This window comes from Anopheles bellator, chromosome 1 (assembly GCF_943735745.2).
Source record: "Anopheles bellator chromosome 1, idAnoBellAS_SP24_06.2, whole genome shotgun sequence".
In the NCBI taxonomy this organism is placed as follows: domain Eukaryota; kingdom Metazoa; phylum Arthropoda; class Insecta; order Diptera; family Culicidae; genus Anopheles; species Anopheles bellator.
Window position 1 is genome coordinate 43,802,189 of NC_071285.1, and position 25,962 is coordinate 43,828,150.

General features: G+C 48.9%; 6 protein-coding genes across 11 annotated transcripts; 5 read left to right on the forward strand and 1 right to left on the reverse strand.

Moving 5' to 3' along the window:
* Nucleotides 1–561: 561 nt before the first annotated feature.
* On the forward strand, nt 562–11,110 carry LOC131205474 (uncharacterized). Of its 3 annotated transcripts, none has more exons than XM_058197621.1 (7): nt 562–826; nt 2,140–2,372; nt 4,145–4,266; nt 4,340–7,270; nt 7,854–8,093; nt 8,559–8,693; nt 9,403–11,110. In XM_058197621.1, exons 1-7 carry the CDS (start codon nt 780–782, stop codon nt 9,766–9,768), a joined length of 4,074 nt encoding a protein of 1,357 aa, XP_058053604.1. In that variant the 5' UTR covers nt 562–779; the 3' UTR covers nt 9,769–11,110. The 3 variants fall into 3 exon arrangements, with proteins under 3 accessions (XP_058053604.1, XP_058053768.1, XP_058053688.1); XM_058197785.1 differs by having other exon boundaries at nt 9,596–9,757; XM_058197705.1 differs by lacking the exon at nt 7,854–8,093.
* Nucleotides 11,111–11,199: 89 nt separating this feature from the next.
* On the reverse strand, nt 11,200–13,905 carry LOC131207392 (nucleobindin-2). 2 transcript variants are annotated; one of them, XM_058200007.1, is made up of 5 exons: nt 13,842–13,905; nt 13,410–13,609; nt 13,234–13,338; nt 12,285–13,169; nt 11,200–12,225 (listed from the first exon to the last, which is right to left on the reverse strand). In XM_058200007.1, the coding sequence occupies exons 2-5, from the start codon at nt 13,548–13,550 to the stop codon at nt 11,659–11,661; spliced, it is 1,698 nt and encodes a 565-aa protein (XP_058055990.1). In that variant the 5' UTR covers nt 13,551–13,609; nt 13,842–13,905; the 3' UTR covers nt 11,200–11,658. The 2 variants fall into 2 exon arrangements, with proteins under 2 accessions (XP_058055990.1, XP_058055998.1); XM_058200015.1 differs by having other exon boundaries at nt 13,410–13,606; nt 13,842–13,859.
* A 323-nt stretch (nt 13,906–14,228) lies between these two features.
* On the forward strand, nt 14,229–17,934 carry LOC131215153 (ADP-ribosylation factor GTPase-activating protein 2). Of its 2 annotated transcripts, XM_058209576.1 has the most exons (7): nt 14,229–14,577; nt 14,685–14,876; nt 14,997–15,128; nt 15,483–15,674; nt 15,825–16,575; nt 16,650–16,919; nt 16,988–17,934. In XM_058209576.1, exons 1-7 carry the CDS (start codon nt 14,500–14,502, stop codon nt 17,137–17,139), a joined length of 1,767 nt encoding a protein of 588 aa, XP_058065559.1. In that variant the 5' UTR covers nt 14,229–14,499; the 3' UTR covers nt 17,140–17,934. The 2 variants fall into 2 exon arrangements, with proteins under 2 accessions (XP_058065559.1, XP_058065633.1); XM_058209650.1 differs by lacking the exon at nt 15,483–15,674.
* Nucleotides 17,935–18,462: 528 nt separating this feature from the next.
* LOC131216718 (glycine-rich protein 1-like) lies at nt 18,463–20,275 on the forward strand. The gene is made up of 5 exons (XM_058211274.1): nt 18,463–18,629; nt 19,053–19,073; nt 19,610–19,660; nt 19,726–19,785; nt 19,860–20,275. Exons 1-5 carry the CDS (start codon nt 18,469–18,471, stop codon nt 20,194–20,196), a joined length of 630 nt encoding a protein of 209 aa, XP_058067257.1. The 5' UTR covers nt 18,463–18,468; the 3' UTR covers nt 20,197–20,275.
* A 455-nt stretch (nt 20,276–20,730) lies between these two features.
* Nucleotides 20,731–21,893, forward strand: LOC131216397 (uncharacterized). Its single transcript, XM_058210879.1, has 3 exons — nt 20,731–21,150; nt 21,214–21,319; nt 21,393–21,893. Exons 1-3 carry the CDS (start codon nt 20,900–20,902, stop codon nt 21,414–21,416), a joined length of 381 nt encoding a protein of 126 aa, XP_058066862.1. The 5' UTR covers nt 20,731–20,899; the 3' UTR covers nt 21,417–21,893.
* Nucleotides 21,894–22,914: 1,021 nt separating this feature from the next.
* LOC131216702 (uncharacterized) lies at nt 22,915–25,063 on the forward strand. Of its 2 annotated transcripts, none has more exons than XM_058211257.1 (4): nt 22,915–23,077; nt 24,027–24,198; nt 24,548–24,749; nt 24,835–25,063. In XM_058211257.1, exons 1-4 carry the CDS (start codon nt 23,005–23,007, stop codon nt 24,970–24,972), a joined length of 585 nt encoding a protein of 194 aa, XP_058067240.1. In that variant the 5' UTR covers nt 22,915–23,004; the 3' UTR covers nt 24,973–25,063. The 2 variants fall into 2 exon arrangements, with proteins under 2 accessions (XP_058067240.1, XP_058067241.1); XM_058211258.1 differs by having other exon boundaries at nt 24,557–24,749.
* The last annotated feature ends 899 nt before the right edge of the window (nt 25,064–25,962 follow it).

A 25,962-nucleotide genomic window follows, 5' to 3' on the forward strand; every position in this document is an offset into this window, starting at 1 on the left:
AAAAACCCGGTACTACTACCCCGACAACCGCCGGCGGATCGCGGAACATTAAAATCGATCGATCGTCGATCGTTTATAATGCACAATGCCCGTGGCCGTGCCGAACAATAATCACGTCCGAATTTGGTAATGCTTTTACTTTCCACTTCGCCAATTCCCACCAACCAAGTGCAATTAGTCGAATCGGAAAGGGTCAACTGCCAAAACAGACAGCGATCGTGAAATCTAATGCTTTTTCTCATACGAAACGACGGGAAATTTGTGTTTGACTAGCAGTGCGTGAGTCTGCCAGTGGCCTAGCGGAAGGGTCTTAATGGCAATTCGATGGTTTTTTATTGGCAAACTATTACTCTCGTACTGATCGTTGGACACAACAGGGTATTGGTTGCTTCTACTAACGATACTAACGATTGATTTGCTACATTTCCAGACACCTGAAGTGATTGTGAAACGAAATTTTTGTAAAACACGGTGAGACTGTACACAGAGTACTACAAAGTACCCAAGCGGGAATGGAATTACCGGAGAGGAAGTGAAACTTGGCGAAACGTCTCAGAAACTGTGTTGTGGCATCGAAAGTAGCAGGTGAAGATCGACTGCCTCAGTGTGTGTTTCGGAAACCAAGTGCTGCGTATGCGTCGCCGGAAAGCAACAGGAAAGGTTTTCGAACGGAAGTGCGGTTCGGCGGGGGGAGGCCGCACCGACGACGAGTGACGTGTCCTCCTGCTGTCGACAGTCCAGCATCAATTTGCATTCTCGCCGCAACACCTGCAGCGACCATGGATACGCTAGAGCTTTTCCACGCCGACGAGCTAGTCCCGGAAAAGTAAGTAAAGAAAAGTCTATTGAACGATGTTGAAGCTGAGCAACACGATCTTTTGCCTTTAGGTTCCACTTTAATTCGATGATGTAAACCATTTGCTCCTTTTGTGTAACATTTGTCTAGTATTATTTTTTACAGATTTGTTTATATTTTCTTTGCCATTTACCTATGGTTCGACGTTTGGAATGCGGCGCCCAATGGAGTGTAAAAAGATTATCGGCCAAGAAGCGGTCAAGCGGAACCATCATCTTATTATTTTTTACCGCCTCAAATCGGGCCCAGCTTCCGCGTACCGTAAAACGCAACCATTGATGACACTTTTGTTGTTGACTCTCTCGGGTGTGTCTCGGGAAGCACATTATTTCTCGTGCTTCCGGTGCCGTGTACCGTTTTGGGATGCATTGTTCTCCACTGTTCTTTGTTCACTTCTTGATTCGCTTGGATTGCAACTATCTGGAGGAAGCCAGGCAATAGCACCGCCATAAGAACTTCATTACACGAGACAAAGTGATGGAGCTGTGCACCCCATCGGGGGTTTAATAATCTGTTTATCGTGAAACAACAGTCTGGGCTGCGATGAGTGAGCGAACATCGATTGGAGGAAACGAAATTGATTCAATTTAGTTGTCGTTCTTAAATGCATTCTCTGGTGCAACACGAGTGCATCGGTTTTGGTAACAAGACTACGGGCGCCAGACAGGGTTGGATTTTCCACATGACTCATGTTCTAAATAGCGGTAACTTCATTAACATTTTGCTTCATTATAAAATAGTTGCCGTGAGAAATTAGAATATTGCACCAAATAATTTGTACAGATCATTGTTGATGGCATTTGATGATCAGCCTCCTAATTATGCTCTATAGCATCGATTGGGGCCGATGACGTGGCGTGTTGGTGTGTTTAAACTCATCACTCGCGGCTTATCGTGGACCGACACGAATGCACTCCGATTCTGGCATTCTGATTTAATTGCACCCATCGGTTTGGCTCTCGATTGCTGGCCAGGCTTCAATTGCGGGAGTAAAACAGTTGCGAATCGGGGTAGTTCAACGGGAAAACTGGCGCTTCTTCGATTTATGCTGCCGCCTCCATACGGCTTCGCACTTGATTTCGTGATACATTTTGCACCATTCTCTGGTGGTGTTGCCCCAAGCCGGTGTGCGATAAATTGGCCGATGCTTATTATGGAACTGGGTTGAAATGGGTTTTCACGACGCCCGGGTGCGATGCTTGTCTCGTTTGCAGGTTTGATTATTCCTAGTTTTCGCGGCACTAAGCGCCCTCTTTTCTTCTCTCTCTCGCTCTGCCAATCAGTTGCCTCGACACGGAATGGATTGATGAAGATGAAGTGTTTGCAATCCTGAAACAATGGGAATCGCGGAGTGGCAACAAAGGGAAAACGGCGATGACCACCACCGGCAACACCTGGAACAGCAGCGGTGGTGGCAGCAATAGCAGCACCATCAACAGCAGCAGCAGCAGCAGTAATGGCACTATCATCAACCAATCATCCTTCAACAATGATAGCAACATTAGCCCGAAACCGGGTAAGTTTAACGACCAGAAGAAGTTCTTTCGGACAGTATACTTCGATATCACGTTATTCGACTCAACGAGTGGTGCTGAAACTACGGATAGGCTGCACATATTTTCTGACCGAGGCATTGGGCGTGACAACTGCGACAAAAGGCGTAGGTTTCACGCGCGATGGATTATGGAATGGTCCAATGCGTGGAGTACAGATAAACCATTTGACCAGTTAGTGGAACCACAGGGAACCACGACCATTTCGTCTAAAGGCAGACCTTGTATGTGGCAAGATATCGGCAAAAGTTTTATGTCTTTTTTCCTGCTCCGGTGACAGTCGATCATTCAACAGAGGTGGTGGGGTGGTTCGCTGTCTCCGAAGGACAACAACTTGCGCCGACGCCGGCCACACCATACTGCTGTGTTCCTTATTCTGTACTTTTTAACCGTGAAGAATGGAACCGTTGTTCGCGAAAGTGACCGGTTGTGTTGCGTAGAGGGTAGAGGCTTGGCAAAACACCTTCACAAATCGCCTTCTTGCGGAGTGCCAAGAGCCATTCAAAAGCAAGTTCCAGCCCGAACTGTGCAGGGTAGTGTGTACAAACAGTATTTGGAAATGTGACTTCCCACACACCCTTGTCAGGAGATAATTACAGCCAACGCGCGACACTGTTTTGCCCGACGAACCTGACTCGTGGGGTTGCTGCTCGGAAGGCAAGATTTTAGCCAAGTTCGTAGTGGTACTCGCGTGAAAATCGAACCCCGGTTGGTTTAATGCACCGTTTCCGTTCTAGTGGAACCGCTAACCTGTCGGTGACACCTAACGCCATTTTAGAAAGCAACAGCCCATTGGTTTGGACTTCCGCGACAAAACCGACGACGAGAACGTTACCCAAGTTGGCATTTTCCTTATTAATCACCGACGTCTATGTGGCGGCTTTGTAGCTAATAGATTGTCGCCGAGAAACGCGCCGCAATTTTCTGCCGCTATTCGCTTGATTGAAGGAAGTTTATTGCTTGGGACAAAAGTAGTCATCGGTCGCCCAAAATGGTGTCTGTGGCCATAATCTCATTGCACACCCCGCATTCGCTATCATAACAGTGCTTTGATGGTCATATAACATTCCGATCCGAATGACCTCAACGAATGGTCGGCAAGGACTCGTCTCCGTTCCGTGTAAAACCCATCCAAAGCGAATCATTTCCGATAGCATACTCCATTCATTAGTAAAGTGTTTCGCACAAAATTCTCCATTAATAAATAGAAGTACAAATTGACATCATCGATTCACGGTGAAGAACATTATCGGACCGAACGTTGTCGGACTTTCCACACGATAAGTTGTTTTTGTTTGTTTGCAAATCTATAGATCCGCAATCGCCTGAGGTTGTCGAAGATTACGACAAGAAACTGCAATTGCTCGACGATACTGATAACGTTCTACGCGACTCGCAACCGAGTGTGGACAGGTTCAGTAAGTAATTCCGTTGCCAAATTCATGAAGTCATCGTGTCGTCGTGTAGTCACTCTCCCTACCCGCAGTAGCCGATTGATGATTGGCAATGGCAAACCCCGTAACAAGAGAGAGCATGCGTGTAGCGGCCAATTGGCAAACTTGCATGGAGTGGGCTAAATAACAACTCAACCACATGACTAATCATTCCACTATGAACGTAATTTGAAATTAATTTATAAAATTACACAATTAACCCATCTTTCGTCGAAACAGTGTTGTGTTGGCTTAAGGGTAGAGTTTTTGTCTGATCGCACGTCTTCACTTCTCCGTTGTAGGTTCCAAGTACGTTGACACTCGAACGTTCGTTAGACCGAAAAAGAAACTGGAAGCTAGTCCACTTCTAAACATCACCGCTGCTTCTTCGGAGAATCCAGCGTCACCCTTCGCACAGCATGAGGTTAGTATCGTGCATTCTGTGACCTCATGGCGTTAATTATGGAACTGTCTAATGTCTTTGCTCATTCCCGTAGCTCTCGGTTTCGGGAGGATCGCCACTGCTCAATGTGCAGATCGGTGGTCCGGTTACGCCATCACTGGCCAACTCAGCCACCGGCAACCGGCTGCTGATGCAGCGTAGCTGGCTGAACGATGTGTCCCCACCGTGCTCGATCATGAACTCGATGGAGTACTCGGCGAACGAAAAGTTCACCAACAGTCTGATCACGAGCGGTGACTTCAGCAGTGTCGGTTGTCTCCTGAACACGAGCGATGAGCCGGTCAACGTGTCGACCATAGCCAGCGCTAACTACAACGGCTACAGTCTGTACAGTGTGATCGAGGATCGGCAGCGGCTGGAGAGCCTTTGCCTGGGCGACGAAAGTACGCTCACGAAGGATTGCAACATTTCGCGCACCGACCTGAACGGCATCGAGAGCGTGTCCGGGGTGAGCACCATGGAAAACTCATACGAAAGTGGCACGGGCAGGAGTGGTGGCGGCAGCGGTGGTGCCGGCAGTGGTGTGGCCGGTTCTGGTAAATCCTCGTTCGAAGAGGACGAATCACCAAACGGTGCAGAGATCAACTCCACGATAGTATTGGCGGCGTCAAGCGGAACAGGAACTGCGAATGATACGTTCCCTCTCCCGGAAGCACCACCACCGTTGGAGCCAGAAGCCGTCTTGATGGCGAACCTTCGTGCAACGATGCTGAACGGAGGGACGTACGATGCGCGACGCCCTCGAAACTTTAACACATACCGCAAACCACGTTCGTCGTTGAACCAAACATTCGATGCCCTCCCCAAAGTGGACCCGGAGCGAAATGATGCAGAGCAAACGTTTAATGCGTCGGCTTCCGGCACTGCCAAGCACACCGTAATGAACAGTACGTTCGGGATCGTTGGCGAAGGGAATCGGGAGGCTGGCGGTGTCAACACAACGTTCACGTGCAACAGGACGAACAACCTCAACGAAACGTTTCCGGCAGCCAGCGTAGGAGACAAGGACAATGTTCCGTTGCTCGACCTAACGTTCGATGCACCACCGTCGGAGTACAAAGTTCCTTTCGGGCGCACGTTTAAGCGTCGGTCACGTCCGAATGGAACGCTGACGGAAGAGGAAGACGATCCCAAGCTGGTTAGTCCGTTGCGCCCGGAGACAGTTGGGTTGGTAGAGGTGGGAGCAGATGGAAAAGCGATTCCACACACACCGAACGGGCTGGTTAAAGCAAATGCGGACGCCTCACTGATGTTGGTCCAGTCTACGCCCTTCCATGGCCCGGTAAAGCGTGCCGTGGGCCCAGAACCTATGCTCAATTTCGATGGTGATGTGTCACCGATTGCTTCAACCGCGAAGCCGGTCTCCAACGAGGCGGCACTTCAGACTCCAACCGGCCCCACCAATACCACTACCAGTGGCATAGTCCGCAACGTTGTCCGAAGAAGTCGCAACCTTGATCAAGATTTGCGCTCCGAGGGCAGCCCGAAGGTAATGGAACTGGACGAATTGGAAACGGACGAGTTCGATGTCCAGATCAGACGCCTTCCGGCTTCTGGGGGCTCGAAGGCGGACATATCGAACTTCCTGGATGCCGAGAAGCGCATCTCACTGCAGCACTTCGAAGAGTTCGAAAAGTCCATCATGGAGAGCGAACACAGTGGCCTCGACTTTGACGAGGTGCTCAACTCGCTAACCGCGGATGTACGACGGTCCGGTGAAAGCAGTGACAAGCTGCGTCAGTCGCTCGACAATATCAAGAAGCGTCACTCGCGCATCAATCTCGAAAAGCAGCAACAGGATGAACTCAAGCGCAAGCTACATCAGCAATCGATCGAGTCGGGCGACGACACTCCTCCACCGCCGCTCGACAACAAGTTGGCGGATTCGATGACCAAAAGCACCGGCATGTCGTCGTCGAGTGGCAGTGAACGGTTGCTGAATCGACGAAGCCGATACAACGAGGATGCGAACCTGACGTTCGCAACGTCACAGCCGGAGCAAAAGCAACTAAACACAACGATCACCGTGTCAAGTGGATCCGGCGGAGAGGTTGAAGAGACCGGGGTAGCGGATCGTGTCTCTACTGGCCCTGAGGTAGATTCGTACGATCGTAAAAACCGGGATCGTTTCAAGACAATACGCATCATCAAACGGTGGGAAGATGGGCTGCCGGCACCCGCGCTCCCGGATGCGGATCAAACGGAGCCATTGGTACTACCATTCTCAGGCCCCGAGCCGGTCGGAAACGGGTTTGTGCTTGCTGCTGCTCCCCTCAACAGTACCAACGTTAGTGCCTTTAGTCGGGTGGATCAAAATTCACTGAAAACCGGAACGGCAGGTGACCGGATGACGGGAAGGGGAGCAGGAAATAATCACCTAATGATGAAGACTGACCCAAAAGGACCACCACTGGTGTCCAGAGGGGATGAAATGTTTAAGAAACCGCAAGCAATCGTGCAACCGGTAGCGGGCATCGTTCGCAGCAATCTCACGAAGCAGCAACCACGCTACTACGGGGCTGGGACGGGGCTGACGGGCGCAGGTGCTTTGGCCCACCGTAAGGACCTAACGCTAGCCCTAGGCAACAAGTCCAGTTCAACGGATAGTCTCGAACAGCAGCGGCCTGCCTTTGGAGGTGACTGTCTGCCGCAGCAACAGTCGCGACTGACCGCCATTTCGAAGCTGGGCGGTGGAAGTGGTGGTCTGATCGGTACCGGGCGATACTCCCAGTACACGGGCCTACAGAAGCCACAGCAACCATCGCTGCTGCAGCCGAAGCAACAACAGCAGCAACCGGCACCAGCACTCAAGTCGCCGATGGGGACAAAATCGAAATCCTACCACAGTCTCACTTTCGCCCAGGCCAATGCCAGTGCTTACGGCGGTTCCAGCGGCAATCTGTCCAAGGTGCATGGATCGTCCGGTTTGCAGCTAAAACTGAAGCACAATGCCAGCAACACAGAGGTAGGAATCATTCGCAGGTTCTCTTCCACTCATCATCCGATCATCCCGATACTTGTGCGCCACCCAGCTATGTTTTTGCTTGTGTTGAGTGTGTTTTGGAAATCGTTTCATCTCATTATCACCCGTTTACGGAGTTACTTGGTGCCATTATTCTAGGTTCACATTGCTTTACTGGAATCATTCATTCCAATGCCGTTTATCTTTGAACGGCATTGATCTTCGAGGACGAACAAATTGGAATCATTTGTATCATACACACAATGTTGTCGGAGCCAAATTCAAGCTGCGGTTCATGGTCTTTTGCCTCCCATCGGTCTATCACGTTCAATCGCACCCATTTCGTGTTCCATGTTAATCGTTGCACTGTTTCTGATTGGTTTCCATTTCCCCGATGATTAATCACGATCATTTGAGCACGAGCGTTCATCAGTTACTTCATCTTCGTACTCCGTACATTCACATTGGCAGTGGATGCTTTGGTGTCCTCGCCTCACTTCGCTTCATGCGTGAGGTCGCTCGTCTGTTTGTGTGTGTGAGTGTGCCGTGCACTAACATTAATGTCCGCTCGGTCACTGTTTTGTAGCTGAAAAGTACCATATCCAAACGGTACTCGATGCAATCCAGTCCACTGCATCACCCATCGTCCGGCACGAGGACAGTACAGCAAACAGCAGGAGCAGCAGCAGCAGCAGCAATGCCGGGAGCAACCGGAGCAAGGGGAGGAATGGGACGGACCAGCTTACCGCTGGTACGACCGAACCAGTTCCTCCCGAACAACAGCGGCACCGCTGCTTCTGCCGTAGCTAACCAAACTACCACTACTGTACGTGTTTGTGTTTGTATTCAAAGTCTTTTCCTTTACTTTATCTATCATTTTATTGGCTAGGGCTTTTCTTTGGCATCTTTCTAACATCATCTGTCTGTATTCTACTTCAACAAAGTTTCCCTTCGTTGGAAAATGTTTGAGCTTCTTGTTTTACACCATTGGCTAAGGTTCTGAATCTTGTTCCGTAACAAATGTCTTTCCTGCAATGCTATCGGTGTCCCTTGTTGCTGTCCCTAACCCCACAACACATTGGATGTAAGAACTGTGCTTTGGAAACAATGGTGCGGGTACCGTACAATAGTGCTGCACTAAACATGAACTTAAAATTGATTGTGCAAAATTATCAGCCCCGCTTATTGATCTACTCTAAAACTAATTCCCTCACGAAATTGAGCAAACGGTAGAACAGTTACTATGGAAACATCATGCGCTTTTATATGTGCTCTTACCCTCGTTCGCTAGCTTTCCGGTGTACAAATGCGCACAGCCAGTGGTTTGGCTAAAACGTCCCGGCTCGGGCTGGTACGGCCATCGTCCGGATACTTCAGCTACAGCACGCACCGTAAGCACCCGGATTCGGACAACGAGTCCATCAATGTAAGTAGATGCAGTCATTTGTGTTTAAAAGTTGGCCCTTTCCAACGCTCATCCGCGTACCTACTCGAAGGTACGTGATTACCATGTATCGAAAACACCATATTCCAAATTCATCAATAGCTTAGGTCCTACATGTCTGCCGTTTCGGTGTAAAGCCAATAAGAGTATTCATGTGAAGGCCGTGTAAAAAAGTCTTTGCAATTTTGTAGGTAATTTTGTAACTTATCATCTACAAACTCTGGATGTTTTCCGTGGACGCCTCGTGTACTTTAATCAACTGTAAATTTTAGACCACACAGAATTATTATTTAGTCAAGTGGTACCATTTCCTTCATATGTTTCGATGTGCGTTCTTTATGATATACTCCTATTACTTCATGATATATTCACGAACTTTAAATCCAATGACATGAGGAATTTGAACTATGAAACTTTTTTCTCCTCAGTCCAAAAAAAAAAAAAAATAATCGCAAAGGCTTTAACATGACATAATATAATTGCCAAAAATGCATGACCTCGTTGTTAATCTAGTTTTCTTTCCCTGGTGACCCATTGTATAGAAAACGGAAGCTATGCCCATATGGTTGCTACGACCGTGTTTCCTTTTGAATTTTGTACTCATATTTTTGTCTTCTTCTTTTTTCATACACTTCATGTACTATGCGTGAACCGCTCGTGCGCTCCCGTCCGTGTGCCGTCCTTCCGTTAGAGCCTGTCCTCCTCATCCGCTAGCTCTAGAGGCAGCCTGTATCGTGTAGATAGTCAAAGTATAGCAAACAATGTACAAACCTTTACCAACACCACGAGAACCCACAGCACCGACGATGTGAACGGCGCTGGCGTGGCGAATAGTAATGGTTTGCTAGCAAGACTTAATGGTACTGGTGGTGGTCTAGCCGCAGGGTCGTCCGTAGTGGAAGTCAACGCCGATCACGGGGTGCCTGGAACGATCGGTTCCGGCTTGAAGCAGCCGGCGAATGGAGTGAAACCGTCCGGATTGAGACCCCCCTCGGCGCTCCGAGCTCCGGCGGTGCGCAGTGGGCTACCACGCCCGACCAGCTACATCCGGCGATAGACGGAACCCCGAATGGAAGCGCCGTAGGATCTCGAGATAGTAGAACGGGCAACTTAAAAATCTACGAAAACCGTCTCCATTGCCTATCCGGCGCGCTTTCCTCTACAGTATTTCCGTATCGAGTCTTAGCCCGACAGCCAATACAGCACACTCCATACTCTTATAATCCTTCCTCTCTCACTATTCTCTTTATAATTCCTTCGAAAACGCCATTAGTTTGTAATGTTTTTTGTCGACCGCATATTTTGCGGATACCCTTCCTTACAGTGGCTTCCCTTTCCCTGGGGAGTAATCATGCGACAAGTGTTAGGGGTCACTCCACTTCTACCGCCATCATTAAGATCGATGATGAGCGTGTATCGAAGGGCAAAGGACCGAAAAAAATCGAACTAACAAACCCAGCCAGATAGCATTCAATCGAACAATACTATTACTTAGAATACATTTAAGATAGATGTTGGCCAAGGATTTTGTTGCTGGCGAAAGTGCGCACTCGTCCTCCGTATCTTTTACGCTTTAAACTGTTCACTCTTTATCCTGTTAACACGAATATCCTGTATTTCTTCACCATTAGACTTCTTTAGTGTAAGAAATAAATCGATTGGTTAATCTGGTCCCCACAAAAGAGAGGTCTACGTATTTTTGTCCCTCTCAAATTAGTTGGTCATTGGATTGTCTAGACATATGAACCGCGGTTTTAAATTCGTTAACGAGAATCGTTATCGTTTGTGATAAATCTGAGCTTTCGTTGCATCTTTCGACACTGCCCCGTTGTCGTATTTGTTATTGGTTCATTTCTACGCTGCCACTACACTACATCCGCTTCTATCTCCTTTGGTATGGTCCTCCGGGTTGTACTCTTAGGCACGGAACTCAATGACACGGTCACAAGGAGATTCAGAAAACTAGGGCCCTAAAAGACCGTACCGTTACAAGATTGTAGGAATTGAGTTGATAAAAACCAGTAACTATCGATGCCGTGGAGATGCCGACAAGTAAAAGACTTTGCAACATTGCTCTCAATAACGTAGTTAAAGGCCAACAAACCTTTCAATCGCGAATTGTTAAAATTAAATCAATCATCTGCTAGGCTAAGTGATGTAAGGATATCGTCGCGTGCGATTATAAGCAAACAAATGATACTAACCAGGGAGCGGAGTACAGAAATAATGGACGGTAGGGGACGTGGCAGCGGGCTTCAGGAATTGTGCATCAGGCCCTTCTACCGTAGGTGTACATGGATCTATACATATACACGTATTTATACATTAAACTGAACCCTCTATGTAGGACAAAATGACGATCTGTTTCACTACACATAATAATATCACCTGTGAGAAGGGTAAGTAACTAAACGGAACAATAAAACGGCATCGGGCTTCCACAGACCGAATCGAGAAGCCCGAATAAACCGAGAAGTGGCTCCTTTCCGAACAAACGTTTATTGCTGCTGTAATTTACATACAAAAATAAGAATGGAATATAAGTGTATAAAACAGACATCACGAAATTAGTTCTACAATAGAGTTACAATCGCATCACAAATTATTCAAGTTCAAAGAGGGCGGTAATCATGGTACATTGTCGAAACTGGACACCAACACCGAAACACACATCCTGCAATCTCCGGGTCCACAGGTTTCAACTTCTTTTAATTCAATGCTATTTTGTTATTCTAATTCTTTTTTTTATACCAACTCGCAACAATCTATCTACTTGGAGCGCGCGGAGTGTTGGTCGAGGAGGAAGAGGCACTTCCTTTGTTAATATTTTGGAAGCTCCAAATGGGGGAGGATTTGTAAACAGAGAACTTCGTTGGCATTGACTGATTGATTTTCTTTTGTTTCATTTGCTCAGTGAAACAAATGTCCCTATGGGTAGTGTGCCTATCTAGTGTTTCATTTGCACCACCGATGGCTGCGCCGAGACGGGTGGTTGTTGTTGAGGCGCTTGCTGCTGTCCAGATGGTTGCGGAACAGGAGCAGGGACAGGTTGTGCCGCCGCCTGTTGTGGAGGTTGTTGATTTGGCTGTATGTTAACTTGTTGAGGGTGCTGTTGTGGGGCATTTTGCGGAATATGATTCGACTGGAACTGCTGTTGCGGTGGCGGCTGCTGCTGGTAGTGCTGCTGTTGCGTATCATGTTGCTGTGGTGGCGCTGGGTGTACTTGATTTTGTACGGGTTGTTGGTGACCCGAGTACACCGTCGACTGCTGTCCGGTAAATGCAGCGCCCTGTGGGTTTATCTGTTGCTGTGCTGGATGGTGATTAGGTTGCGGCACTGGAGGTGGTCCTTGTTGGTACTGCTGATGATGCTGTTGCTGCTGATACTGTTGCTGTTGTTGCTGATAGTGTTGCTGTTGCTGCTGTTGGTGATACTGTTGCTGTTGATAATGCGGCGGTTGCTGCGGAGGGTAGTGCTGCTGGGGAATAGCGTTCGGGTGAACCTGATATTGACCCTAAGAATTGAAAAGCGATGATAAAACGAGGAATGCAATACACAGGTACCAGTACTTACGTTCGGTTCGGGATGGTAACCCTGCGGCATGTTAGCGTGCGGTGGCAGCTTTCCTTGCGCGATCAACCGTTGCACCTCCTCCTGGCGGCGACGCTCAAACTCCAGATACTCGTCGTGCGTGAACTGCGGTTGGTGGTCAACCGTTTCCCACTCGGGATCTTTCTGGAACTCGTCGCGCTTGGTTTGCTCCACAAACTCCTCGAAGCTAATCAGCCCGTCCTTGTTGGTGTCCGCTTCCTGGAACACATGCTCCCGCATACGCTCCATCTCCTCGGCCCGCTCCTTCATGTCGTCCTCCGGTGCCCCGGCCTGGTACATTTTGTTCAGCTCGTTAATGAACAGCACCTTCACTTCGTTCTCGTCCCACATGTTGTTGCCGTCGAGATCGTGCAGCATGAAGAAGGTTTTCGGATCAAAGTCCTGCGCGTCCATGTGATCCTGTTTCTCCCAGACCTCTTCCAGTTGCGCCTTGTTGCCCGGATGGTGGATCTTCTCGTGATTGTCATGCTTTACCTGTTGTTTCTTTAGCTCCTCTTCGTACGCCTTCTTGTGTTCCTCATCGAGGGCTCGGAGTTTCTCCTGCTTCTCAAACTCCTTCTGCAGTTCGTACTGCTTGAAATCTTCCCGCCGCCGGCGATCGTTTTCCATCAGGTCTTGGGACGTTTTCAGGATAAGCTTCTTCAGATCGTCAATCTCGAAAGTGTGCGGATTGGAGTGGTCCAGATGCCCGCTGATCTTCAGGTGATCCCGATCGATCTCGTTCGTCAGCTCAAACTGTCTGGTAGCTGCCTCCTTTAACCGCTGTAGTTCCATTCGCTTCAACTCGTCCAGCCGCGATCGCACGTGATGGCTGACGAATTCAAGCTCCTGTGCAATTTTACCGGACTGATACAAAATAAAAATGATTTACGTCATCTCGAAATGCACTTAACGGTATTGCCCATCGTACCCGAATGTCCGTTTCAGCAGCTTTTTGCAGCTTTTCTGCAAATGCAGGATCACTTTCGAGCACGTTGACGACTTCTTGCAAGTATTTGTTATACTCAATGATGCTCTGTAAGTTAGGAAACAAGCGGTCACAAAGGGCGTTCGTACCGATAAACGCCCGTCCCATTACACATTTACCTCCATTCGCTCCACGGTGTTCTCTTCGGGATTGTCTTTTTTCTCCTCCGGAACCGTGGGCTTCTGCGTCACAACCGGAAGTGCCAGAATCGATGGCAGCAGGCCGCCCATCATCACCAGCAGCAACAACCGGGCGTTCATGGTGAGGCGGTTGTTGGAGAAATCGTTATTGTAAAACCGAGATTTGATTGCCGGCACTACTGAAATCAACAAAAAAAGGCCAATTGTAAACCTAGCAAGATAAGATAAGTGTACGAGTTGCAGAAAAAAAAATACTCGAATGACACACGCGCTGCACACTTCAATGTTGCGAAAAAATTAGTTCGAAGCCTACTGGAGACCAGAAATTGTGTCTTTTGTTACAGCTGATGCAATTATGTATGTAAGTTCGAATTGTTCGGTTTTATTTGCGCACTAGAAGCACGTACTTACCACCTGCAATCTGGAATCGTCGTCGTCGTCAGTGAATGAAGGTGATTGTTTTGATCGTGTATTCTCCAGAACTGACGTGTAGCGCACAGTGATGCCAAATGGCCTGAAATTCGTCTTTCTCTGAAATGATCAACGTGTTTCGATTCCTAGTAACCGGAACTGTTGTGTAGAGTGTCCTTTTTATTAAAATGTGTCCATCATTGAACCGTAATCCTCGAAGGGTACATTTTCAATCCGCTTGTATTCTCTGTTGTTGTCTATTTCTGCTGCATTCGAATCTTATTAGTGGCTTGATTTTTCACCGGGTTCTAGACCTCTCGCTGTCAACTCGTGGCAACGTCAGAGAATGGCACGTCAGAATTGGATTTGATTGCGAGAAAATTTCGTGTGAAACGCTAGTTCCGTGTGTCGTGTTCGATTGTTTCTCCCGTGCTTCTAAATTTCTATTGATTCCGGTCGGTCGATTCCGCCTCAGCACCGCCATTCTGTTCGCCACCCTTCGCTGGGCTTGCATTGAGAGCCAGAAAAAGCACAGGCCGTGTTTGGGTTGGCTCAGCGTTTTTTTTGTGGAGTTCTTGTTTGTCCACCGTGTAACGTGTTCGTTCGTGAAAGCTGGTGGAAGCCGTAAAATTCGTCTCGTCAAACAGCAACATCGACCATGGCCGGAGGAGATGCACCATCGAAGGCGGACATTGATGCCATCTTCCATCGGTTACGATCGTTAGCGACGAACAAGGTTGGTAACCGTGCGAGACGCCCCCCTTTTCCTCTGTTGCTCACCCTCTCACTGGCGAGGTGTGGCTTTCCGAGGTCATTGTCAACGACTTTTTCTCCATTTCCCAGAGCTGCTTCGACTGTGGGGCCAAGAATCCAACTTGGTCGTCGGTGACGTACGGTGTGTTCATTTGCATCGACTGTTCCGCCGTCCATCGGAACCTCGGAGTGCATCTTACGTTCGTACGATCCACGAACCTGGACACCAACTGGACCTGGGTACAGATACGCCAGATGCAAGTCGGTGGCAACGCAAATGCGGTAGGGATACGAATGACACCGTGAACACCTGTCAACGGCGGGCGAGCGAGGTGGTGCTCGCTACTAACCTAATTACGAGTACTTATCGGACCTTTGTCGTTCTTACTGCTGGGTTTGCAGGCACAGTTCTTCCGGCAGCACAACTGCAACACAACCGATGCGCAACAGAAGTACAACTCACGCGCTGCCCAGCTGTACAAAGACAAGCTGCTCAACAAAGCGCAACAGTCCCTGCAACTCCACGGGACAACGGTAAGCGAGAGCAACGATACGGATTTATGTGTTCAAAGTGTGTTTGGCCAAGTTCGTTTGCACAGCTTTGTTTGCGCAAACACAGTGTCCGAAGATTCAAAAATTATTCAAACACTTTGATAACACGAGTTTTGTTTGCTTGGCATGGATTTTTTGTGTGTTAAATCGTTTCTTGGGTTTTAATCAATCCATAAAGACCGTTACGAAGCGTTAGAATTATCTTAGGTAACAGATACAGCCAAGCGCACGATGTCGTCTTAAAGTTGGCGCTACCCACAAAAGGGTCTTGAAAACTCGTTCATCGCGCATTCACTCAAATTCGGCCTCCCATTCTCACCTCGATCCCTCACGCAGCTACACATCGATAATGTGCACGATCAGCACCAGCTCAGCGAGAAAAAGGAAATCGACTTTTTTGCCGACTGCGACAACTTTGATGGTGCACCGGACAGTGAAGCGTCCGTGAACGTTGCCGAGGCACGTAAGGATGCGCGGAACAATAATAGTAGCGATGGTCAGAAACAGGACTCGAACTGGGACGAAAACGTAAGTACTCAACAAATGGAGTCGTTTTGTTTTAACACTGTTTTTTTTGCTTCGCTGCACGGATTACATTTTCTATTCTTTGAGCAAAACTGAATGATTTTTTTAGATCGTTTCCAATATAACTGATTTGTCTGCTTCTCTTCTTTGTAGATTCCAAAATTAGCGTCTCTAAGTGCCACGCTCGATCCCACCGCCGGACCACGGGTAGACTTCCTGACCTCATCCGATACGCCACCGGAAGCGCCAAAATCTACGATCGGCGTGCGCAAGATTCAACCCAAGAAGGCCGGCTTGGGTGCCCGAAAGGGTGGGCTTGGTGCGACTCGCGTCAAGACAAACTTTGCCGAGATCGAGGAGCGAGCCACTATGGCCGAGAAGCTACGGATGGCCCCACCGACGGTGGAGAAGGTGCTGACCGAAGAGGAGAAAGTGGAAACGCTCGCAAGCGTCCGTCTCGCTTACCAGGACCTTTCGATCAAGCAGCACCGCGAAGAAGAGAAGCTAAAGGCAACCGACCCTAACAAAGCGAAACAGATCGAACGGCTCGGAATGGGCTTTGGGCGGGCGGCAGGCGTTTCGCACTCGGCCATGACCGACATGAAGACACTAACGCAGGAGGAAACCACCCGCAGCGGAGCTCCGGTAGGAAAGGCATTCGATAACGATTCCTCAGGCGTCGGAGGAGGTGGCAGCAGTGGCGGCGGCGGAAACGATTTCTTCGACGACTACTCCATCATCTACGGTATTTCTGGCAGCGGCAAGGGGGCAGATCTAAGTGAAGCCAACCAAATGGGCTTCGATACTCTCGAGCCAATCGATAGCAAGCGTGCACCTGCTAACCGGATGTACGCAGCACCGCCAAGCTCCAGCTCTGGGTCTAAAAGTGGCTACAGTATTAGTGGTAGGTCCTCTCGTTAGCTGTAGCTGTAGGCTTTATTTTTTATCTTACTGAAAAGTTCCGTTCCGATTGGGCAGATCAACCAACGTCGTTCACGCGCGGAAGTGGCCACAGTAGTAGTAGCAATCGCAGGACGGTCACCAACCACCACGAATCGGCGGCGGATGCTAGCGAGACGGCACAGAAAAAGTTCGGCTCCGCCAAGGGCATCTCGTCCGATCAGTTTTTCGGCGACGAACAGTCGTCCATCGATCGATCAGCGAACCTGTCCAAGTTCCGGGGCTCGACAAGCATTTCTTCCGCGGACTACTTCGGCCACAGCGAAGGATCTGGTGCCAGCCGTTCAGGTACGGTGCTTGGGGAAGGGCCCCAAAATAATCAATGTATTGATACCTTCAATTTTCTTCCGCCGCAGGTGGTGGCCGTGGACCCGCTCTGCAGTATAACGGGCCCGATCTTGACGATGTAAAGGAAAGCGTCCGGCAGGGAGTGACGAAAGTGGCGGGACGCTTGAGCACACTTGCGAGCGACGTGATGAGCTCGATCCAGGACAAATACGGCTATTAAAATAGTGCACACCCAAGCGACCTAGGCAAAACATGTTACGGATCGTTGAAGATGTTAATGATAAACAAACAAAAGTACACTTTCGTTGATAGAATATAGTTTTTACGTATCGCTTAAACGAACAGCCAGCATTCTTACTTCACGCTCTGACGGTGCAAAACCCACTGGACGCTACTATGGAACAACGATTTAAGTGCTTTCCTTCAACTGCACGGAACGCGGATATCGGGCGGAAACAAATTGTTTGATATTTTTACACGTTTTACTTCTTCAACCATCATTTTGTAGCAAAGCGAAAGCGCCTTAATGGAAAAATTAACCAAACTGTGCAATCAATCGACAAACGATGGCGATAGTGTTAATGCAATAAGCAGGTAATCCTGTGTAGGCAAATATAGAAATGTTGCTAGAGGGTTTGAGTCGCCGATTAGTATGATCGCTTACAATCACTCTGTCAATGCAGACGCAGAGCATTCAGTTGTTCTTCTAGGGCGCAAGTAGAGCAAACTATTGGCCATTTTGCTTTGAATCTATCTCGCTCAGCTGCCGGGGCGACTCTTTCTCCACTAACCGATCGCATCCCGACGGTGATCGGTGTTCGAGTTCGAGAGGCCAGGGTTTCACCAGGATTAGAACGCCGTTTTGTTGATTTTCTCTTAAATAAACATACCGTAGACCCGTACACCAAGGTAGCCCACATAGAATCGGAAAGTATGTATGTAAAGAAAGCAAAACACACAATATTTAGAACGCGCTGCGGGAGCGGGATGTTAATGTAATAAAGTCTCTATTATTGTAAACTGCATCGAAGGTATATTTTTGGTGACTTCTGCTTTCCTTGGGAATACGTTTTGACAATTTTGGAAGGGTTTTCCGTATGGGACACAAACTTCATACAATTGTCGTGATGACCGTGAGGAGATCGTCATCTACATTCCTTCTTCCTCGTCCATCATCTTCATTCGTTTCGCACACTCTGGAGACGGCATTGGAAAAGAACACAAAGCCGAATAAATCATCTAACCATTCGCACAAATGGTGCATATTTTAAGCGATACTACTGCCGATAGCAAGGTCGCTACTGGATGGCAAGAAAAGCATCGTTCGCTCGCGGTGGACACGTTTCGTACATTGTGTGTGCCTCAAATTGCCGCGCCAGACTTATTGGGTATCGATAAAACCGGCCCGACATTAGCAGGTGTATTACTGTGCTTCGAAAGGGTTCCCGAACGGCCACAGGTTGATCAGGGTGCCATTGGGGACCGTTTCATATTTGATGCGGTGTTGAAGCGCACGATCGGTTCAGTTACATTCTGGCACCTCTCGACGATGCGTGTTTCTAGTCCGGACGCATTTACCGTGGCATTACTATGGCCGTGCGTGGTCATAGCGTTCTGCGGAGTTGATATCCACGGGTTCATTTTCCCCGGAAACGTTACCCTGCCCCTGCACGGTCAGCGTTGGTGGCTGCGAGATCGGAGAAATGGAATGTAAGTAAACTTAAAAACTGAAAATAATTCAAAAAATCTCCGACGCCAACAACCTTGCCCACAAAAGCACCACGTTAGAGTAAGTAGCCGTCCAAGACCGCCCGGTGGTTATAATTGCCGGAGAAGAAGAAGAATCGCTTATCACGGCAGAAGGCCAGAACCTGTTTAACGTTCGATATTCTCTAAAAGTCGATCTTTAGTGATAAAAACACACCTTGCATGGTTCGGCTGTATTTATTTTGTTGCATTTTGGCGGTTTGTTTGTATATTGAAAAGTTGGTGTTTAAAAAGTAACACGAAATTTTATTTACCGCCAACATTTGTCAGAAACAATGTGCGTCACAACTATCAGTATAGGATCGATAGAGAGAATTCCAAACCCCATAACTAATTTTGGATTGTGATTTCTCTTTGTCGCTTTAGGGGCAAACCATCGCTTGGCGAGTAAGTATGGAAGCTGGGGTCTAGTTTGATCGTAATCAATTGGTGATGCATAGGCGGCCGAGTGTCCCTTCATCTAGTGGCTGGGAATTTGGGAAGTGGCCGGCCGTTAATGGAAAAGACTGATGGGAAAATCCGCGACAAATAAAACCAGAATTCGAGTCTCGTCGCGTTGTACAGAAAAAGACGGTTCCACGGTGGACGCTTGGCAGTTTCAGTTCTGACGCGAAAAGATGCGGACGGTCTACACGGTTTACTTCCTGGTGGCGGCATCGTTCTTTGCCGGCATAGTAGTGGCCGGCGTTGTGCACATCCGAAAGGGGTTACAACAGGACGAACAACCAGCACCTCAGCAAACGCTTCGAATTAAAAGACAGCTGCTTCCGGTGTTAGGGTATGGCAAGCACCGGTACCGATTGTAGAATAGGTTCCAAAATAGTTGGGAGTACTTCAAGCAATTGTAGTAGTGCTTACTATAAGTCAGTGAATTATTGTGAAAAGTGATTGATTTTAAATTGTTTTGTTATTCTTCAATCTAGTGGTGGATTTTCGCGTGGCTTTCAACCCAATTTCTTCAACTCCCAACCCGGGTAGGTCACTCGGTGCATCGATTCGTTACTGAATCATTCAAAATTAATGTCGTAATTTTCTGCAGAGTATTGAACAGGTTTTCCGGAGCCGGTGCATCTTCGAATGCGCTGAGCCAAAACTTTGGGTAAGTACCGAATACACAGAGGGGGCTTTTCGTTTGCAGAATACTCACCTAACGGTACCCTTTACCGGACGCAGGGGAGCCGGTTTTTCTAGTTCGAACGCAAATGCTGACGCCTTCAGCCAATCATTTGGACTCGGCCAAGGAGCTGGAGCTTCGGCCGCGAATGCTCAGGCACAATCGTTCCAGGCCGGTGGTCCATTCGGATCGTTCGGGGCGTCCGCAGCGAATGCGGCCAGCCAAGGATTCAGTGCCGGACCGGATGGGTTGAGCGGATCGGCGTCTTTCGCCGGTAGCCAAACGTACAATTTTCCCGGTGACCACAAGATTTCACTCGCCTATTCGAACGGATTTTCGCTCGCCAACGGACAACCGTCGGGGTCGAATGGGTTCAGCATTTCCGAAAGTAAATGATCTCACCGAGCTTCCCGCTAGACTGATGGGGGCTGCATAGCGTATTATTTATGTAAATATCATCTCAAGGATCAATAAATCGTGATGAAAATGTAACAAACAACGTGTCACGTGGCATTTTTTTTCACGTGGTTTTTCCGGAGTCCTAAAGTTGACACCATCTGGTAATGCCTTCGAAGGGAATTACGCACCATTAAACTATTTCAAAACCTCTGGGTGTTTGCTATCACATTCTAAACTGTTTGTTCAATACTGTCATAACTCATAACCCTCATAACCTCGCGACTAACCGATGCTCTGTGCTGACGAAAAAACGGCTCAATCACAAACCTCTCGCAACCTTTGAATGTTCGACGCCTTATTGCGCCAGATCTAACGGTCGAATAGGGAGTGGGTTTACTCGACTCCAGTGGTCTCCACACGGAGCGGCCTGACAACTTTCTCCCACGCCCAACGAACCACGCTGTGCACGTTGCAATCTCGGAAGTGGGTTTTGGCGTAGGTTCGGGCTCGTTGTTTGTAGTAACTCGCAACTAGCAACCCCTCCACACGAGCGATCTACTCGGAGCGATCTGTTGAGTCGATCGACGTTTGCGTTTGAATTAGTGTTGCTCGCTCGGTTCGGCTCAGTTGCTACTGTCGGGACATTACCCTTGAGCGGCAGTGTGTTGCAGTAGTGCATTCGTGAGAGTCGCAATTCAGCATGATGTACGCGTGGCACAGTAAAATTGCCCGGCCCGCAACGTTTGCTCTGGTGGCGTTCCTCATCGGCTGTGCCCTCGCGCTACCGGCCCTGGAACGGGCCGAGGATGGCGAGCTTTCCCTGTCTCCGAATGGAACCGTCCACGAGGAGGTTGTGGTCGCTGCGTCGCTCTACGTCCGGAAGAAGCCTGCTCGGCAGCAGCGACAGCAACCGATCGTTCCCGTCCATTCGATGGGCAAAAGAGAAATACGGTAAGCCAGGGACGGCCATCGAATGTTGCTAGAATATTTTAGTTAAATTTTGTGATCAACCAGCCTGCAACAGTCCGTAAGCGGCGCGGAAGGCAAGTCGCATGGGGACAAGATAATCGGTAACTCGAAGCGACTCAACGAGAAGGGCATCCCTCAGACCAAACCCACTGTAAGTAGCGGCAGCGCCTGGAGAGTGATTTCCCAAGAAACTTGGTTCTGAAGTGATAATTTATTCTTATCAGCCTCGCCACGGCAATCACTTATAGATCGTCGGATCAGCAGCGCCAATCGATCGCAGACGGAACGGCGCGAATCTATGTAGTGAACTTGTTAAGCGATTACGAAATCTACGCAATGAGGCTACAGAGGTCTACTTAATTTGCAAAGCGAACTGAATGTGCGTGTTTGTGTGGTCCAGAGTGGGAAAATGGCGGCCTTATTGTTAGGAAACAACCATCCGAGATCATGGTGCAAGAATTTCTACAACCTCCACCGCCGATTGTTCCGTGCCGCCTGACGATGATTAACGCCAGTCAGTGTGCTTAGGGTAGAGTTGTTTTCGCAACCAATAGTGTTCCTCGATGTATGAGTGTCTAACTGAGGCTGATAACAGAATTCAACCGTTCGTTGCTTGATACGGTTATCAGTGTATGAGGCGTTTCGAATAATATTTACGCGTTTTTTTCCTACATTCAAACAAAAGTTGTATATCAATACGAATAAAAACTGTTTCTTAAATTAAACAGGGCCCAGTTGGTGGTTTCTGGCTTGTTATGTCCTCTATCAAATTATCGTGCTCCGAATGGCGTGCTTTTACTTTCACCTTTACCATTACTTTTCTTACATAGCTTTGCACTTGGCCATCGGTTCAGTTCCGTTAAAAAGCAAACAAATGAATTAAAAACCAGTTTTTAAAGCTAATTCATGTAGGAACCTAGAAAAGTAAGTAAGACCCACGGGGGTTTTTTTAGTCCGAAAAATGCCTTTCACGAAAGTAAACCTGGAAAACCCCACACGAACGTAAACACGGCGTTGTTATCATTTGATACAAGCGATAAATGCTTTCTTCTGATGCTTAAGCTGCCCACCACTCTCACTGAGCGACGAAGAAACCAGTTTTATCACACACAGCTACACGCCTCAGCATGGAAATATCAATCGTTTGAGGGGTGATTTTGGGAATTCCCAACCATTCGTTGCGGTGGTCTGATCCAATTGAAGGACCCATGATCCTACACCGCTGCTCGAATACGACGGCGAAACCGCTCGAACGGACAGCGCAGCGATAGCGATCGGAGCTCAGACCAACTGCCTGCCGGCGGGAACACCGGCCATACCGGTTACCGTTGCAAGTCTGCATTCCTCTGTGCGCATCGCATGATCATCGGCCACATTGGCACGGGTCATCACATTCCGGGCATTTACATACGCTTCCCGGCCCGGGAAGACGCGTTGTATTCGCTCACCCGCGAACCGGGATCAGGATCAATCTGGTTTAGCAAAGCCGAGCGCCGAACATCCTTGGAGGAGTTGGAGTAAGAAAAACAGAAAAGGATGATCTAATAGAGAGATCGTGGATCGGATTAGGGCATTACGGAGATCGGGTCTAGCGCGAACGACACCCGAGCGATCGTCGGGCCCGTTCCCCGCGGGGTTCGGCTCGCAGCTTCATCGCCATCATCATCATCACAACAGGGGCGACAACAAGGGCAAGTGAGCCAAGATCATTGCCAACGCCGGCGATGATCTTCTCGCCGCGATCAGAGTGCGTCAGGCCGCGGGTGTGAGCGACAGTCTTCGTCAGCGCTTCGCAGCGAACGGAATTCAGCCGCAGGAGCAACAACAGTGTTAACGATGAAGCGATTTTTGGGTGCGATCGTTCTGTCGGTGCTGGTGCTCGGTGTCTTGGGTCAGCATGATGGCCGTGGTAAGTTGACCTTTGCTTTGCCACCTTTCGTGGAAAAGGTTATTGATAGTACGGCAGATGTTTGGTCTATTACGAATGTGATGTGGCGGAAGAAGAATAATTTGCCCCAATGTCTTCGGTTCTCGAATGATAATCTGAATGGTATCATCAGGGCATCCGTTTACTAGTGAATCCTAGTGAGAGTTACACGTTACTGCTTTTCTGATGTTCATTTTGCTGAATCCCTCTAAAAGTCACATACCTTTTTTTCATAACATCGGCACAGAAGGTCCCATGGAACTGCTTCAGACACTGCTGAAACTTTGGCAAACAACAAAAATCGATCCCAAAGGTCATTGAGTTGTGGCCCACCCTGTGCGCTTCGTTAGCGCGTCCGGTTACCGATTTTGGCCGTTTTGGGGGAAACTGGAAAGACTGGTTACGTGGCATGGGGTGGTAAAATTAATCTTCACCAGCGCGATTCGCCCGCCCAAGGTTGATAACAGCCATCGCCAAATCTCCGAAACGAAGCACCACCAATGGCGAAGTGCTGGCTGGAACAGGTTTTCAAATTTTCGTACCCCGTGCGACACTTGCGTCGATCTTGCGAATAATCCGAATGTACCTCGGCCGCCTGGGCGCAGTGTCCCCACACGATATTGTCGTGTCCGTTTTTGGGGGAAACAAGAAACTAAAACTGGTTCAGAGTGTCCTCGGTGAAGATCTCGAAGTTCGAGAGCCTTCAAGGATGTGTGGACGTTGTTCGATCACAACGATGTGGGACGGTTTGTTTGGAGCAACTTGATTCGACCGCCATTGCCATAGGTTAGGTCGTTGTTATGGCCACCGTAATTGCTGCCATTGAAGATGTTAATGGCCCTGCATCTACAATATAGCCAGGTCGATTAAATAACTGCTTAACTCGTTCTTCTTCTCTCTGTTGTCTCACAATCATCAACACCTGCGACAGATGCGTCCGTCCGGGACCGGGCGAGCCATGGGTTCGAGTCCGAGATCCTGGTTGAGTCGTCCCTGAACGTGCGGAAGACGAATCCGGCGGCCCGACGCCATGTGCGCAGCGTGCTGGATATACTGGTGCCACAGGAAGCGGTGGCGCTGGTGCGCCAGAAACGTCAGTTCGGGTGAGTGCATTAATTTGTTTCGTTCCGCTCGGCAACCGCGATCAGTTTGAGTCCTCTTCCTTCCCGATTGACCTTGGCCAAACGCGTCCGTGCTACTTTGTATTCCGCTGACGTATCGCGGCTTTACGATCGTTTAACACCGAAGGTGGTTCCATTACAATCGTTCCCCACTTTTCGGCCACCCCAGGTCATTAGACTGGTCAAAGATGAAGCACGTTGTTTAAACTAGGCAATCTTCCTAATGGTAGTAATTCTAAGCGAGTAATTCCTCCAGCTGATTGACGATACTTGAACCAACTTCTTGCGACCCTCAGATCGGACCTTTTGTACTATTCTTAATCATTCTAAGTTTTGACAGTGGATTCGGGGCGGCAAGCTCGAACGCTAACGCGAACGCGTTCAACCAGTACCAAGGGCCGCAAGGGTTCGGTGGAAGCGCCGCTAACGCCGGTGCTCAGTCATTCTACAACCAGGGACCGCAGGGAGGATTCGGTGCGTCGGCCGCCAACTCCGCTTCTCAGGGCTTCAACGTTGGTCCGGGTGGATTCTCCGTAAGTCTCTTGCTAACAGGCGATAGACCTATCAGACTTAATCGTTGCCATCGCATGTCCGAACTATCCTCTTCCCATCCCACAGGGGTCGGCTGGACAGTCCGGTAGCCAGAGCTACCATTTGCCCGGAAACAAGGACATCAACCTGTCGTACAGTGGTGGTTTCTCCGTCGCCAACGGCCAGCCCAGCTCATCGCAGGGCAGCTCAATCAGTTTCTCGTAAACCGGACAGTACAACGCCTTCCATTGCCATGAAAACTCCGCAACCACGCTCGGGGGCTTTAGAAGCAAAGCCAGTCACAATAAAGCACCTCTTTTGTAAACTCCGGCTTCTCGTTTATCAATGTTTGACACATTTAATGCAGATCGCTGCGATAGCTGGGCGAGTAGTTCCCGACGCCACCGGGAGTTCCACAGTGACCTCCTTTTCATTTTGTTCCAAAAATGATCCACATCGCCGTTCGGCACCCACAGCCGTTTGGTGGGCACCTCGCCCGGTAATCTCGTTCTTAATTGAAGATACTACTCATGTTTGTTTTTATCTTTATTTTAGTAAGAAAACACCCAAACTACAGCAGGTGCCTTGTGGAATGGTAATTTTTTACCCAGGCGCCTATTTGGTATTCTATGGCCGTGTCCGAGCAAGCCGGACTTACGCCGATGGGGCCGTTCTAACGCTACCATGCGGGCACCAGCTGGGGACGATAGAGATCATTTGCATAATCGAACGATGCCATCCGTCGGCGAAGGTTTCGGTGCCGGCGGTCAGCTTCTAGAGCCTTACCATTCAAGTTCTCGGGCCACGGAGGTAGACTAGCGCCACAAGCTAAGATTCCGCAAATACGCCCAAGTCTACTCCGGGGGACGCACGGGTGATGTCGCTCGTAGGGCAGTCCGTAAGGTCCGTTCAGCCTTCGCGCAGTGATTCATTGACGGTTACGGTGATTCATCGTCCATTCAGACACACTGGATCCCTGCGATCTTACGTCGTACGGAGCATAATTTTTGTCCCAATCGTTCATCAATCAGCCATTTTACTTTCATGACTTCGACATCCATCCAGTGGCCCCAAACGGTGCGGGGTTCGAATAGTTCGAAAAGGGACACCCTTCAGCGAACGCTCCCGGATGAGCCAGCTGTTGGAAGTGAATTCTTGGAAAGCACCGAGCGTCACGTTGCCAGACGGTGGATAATTTAATGGCTTATTTTATTA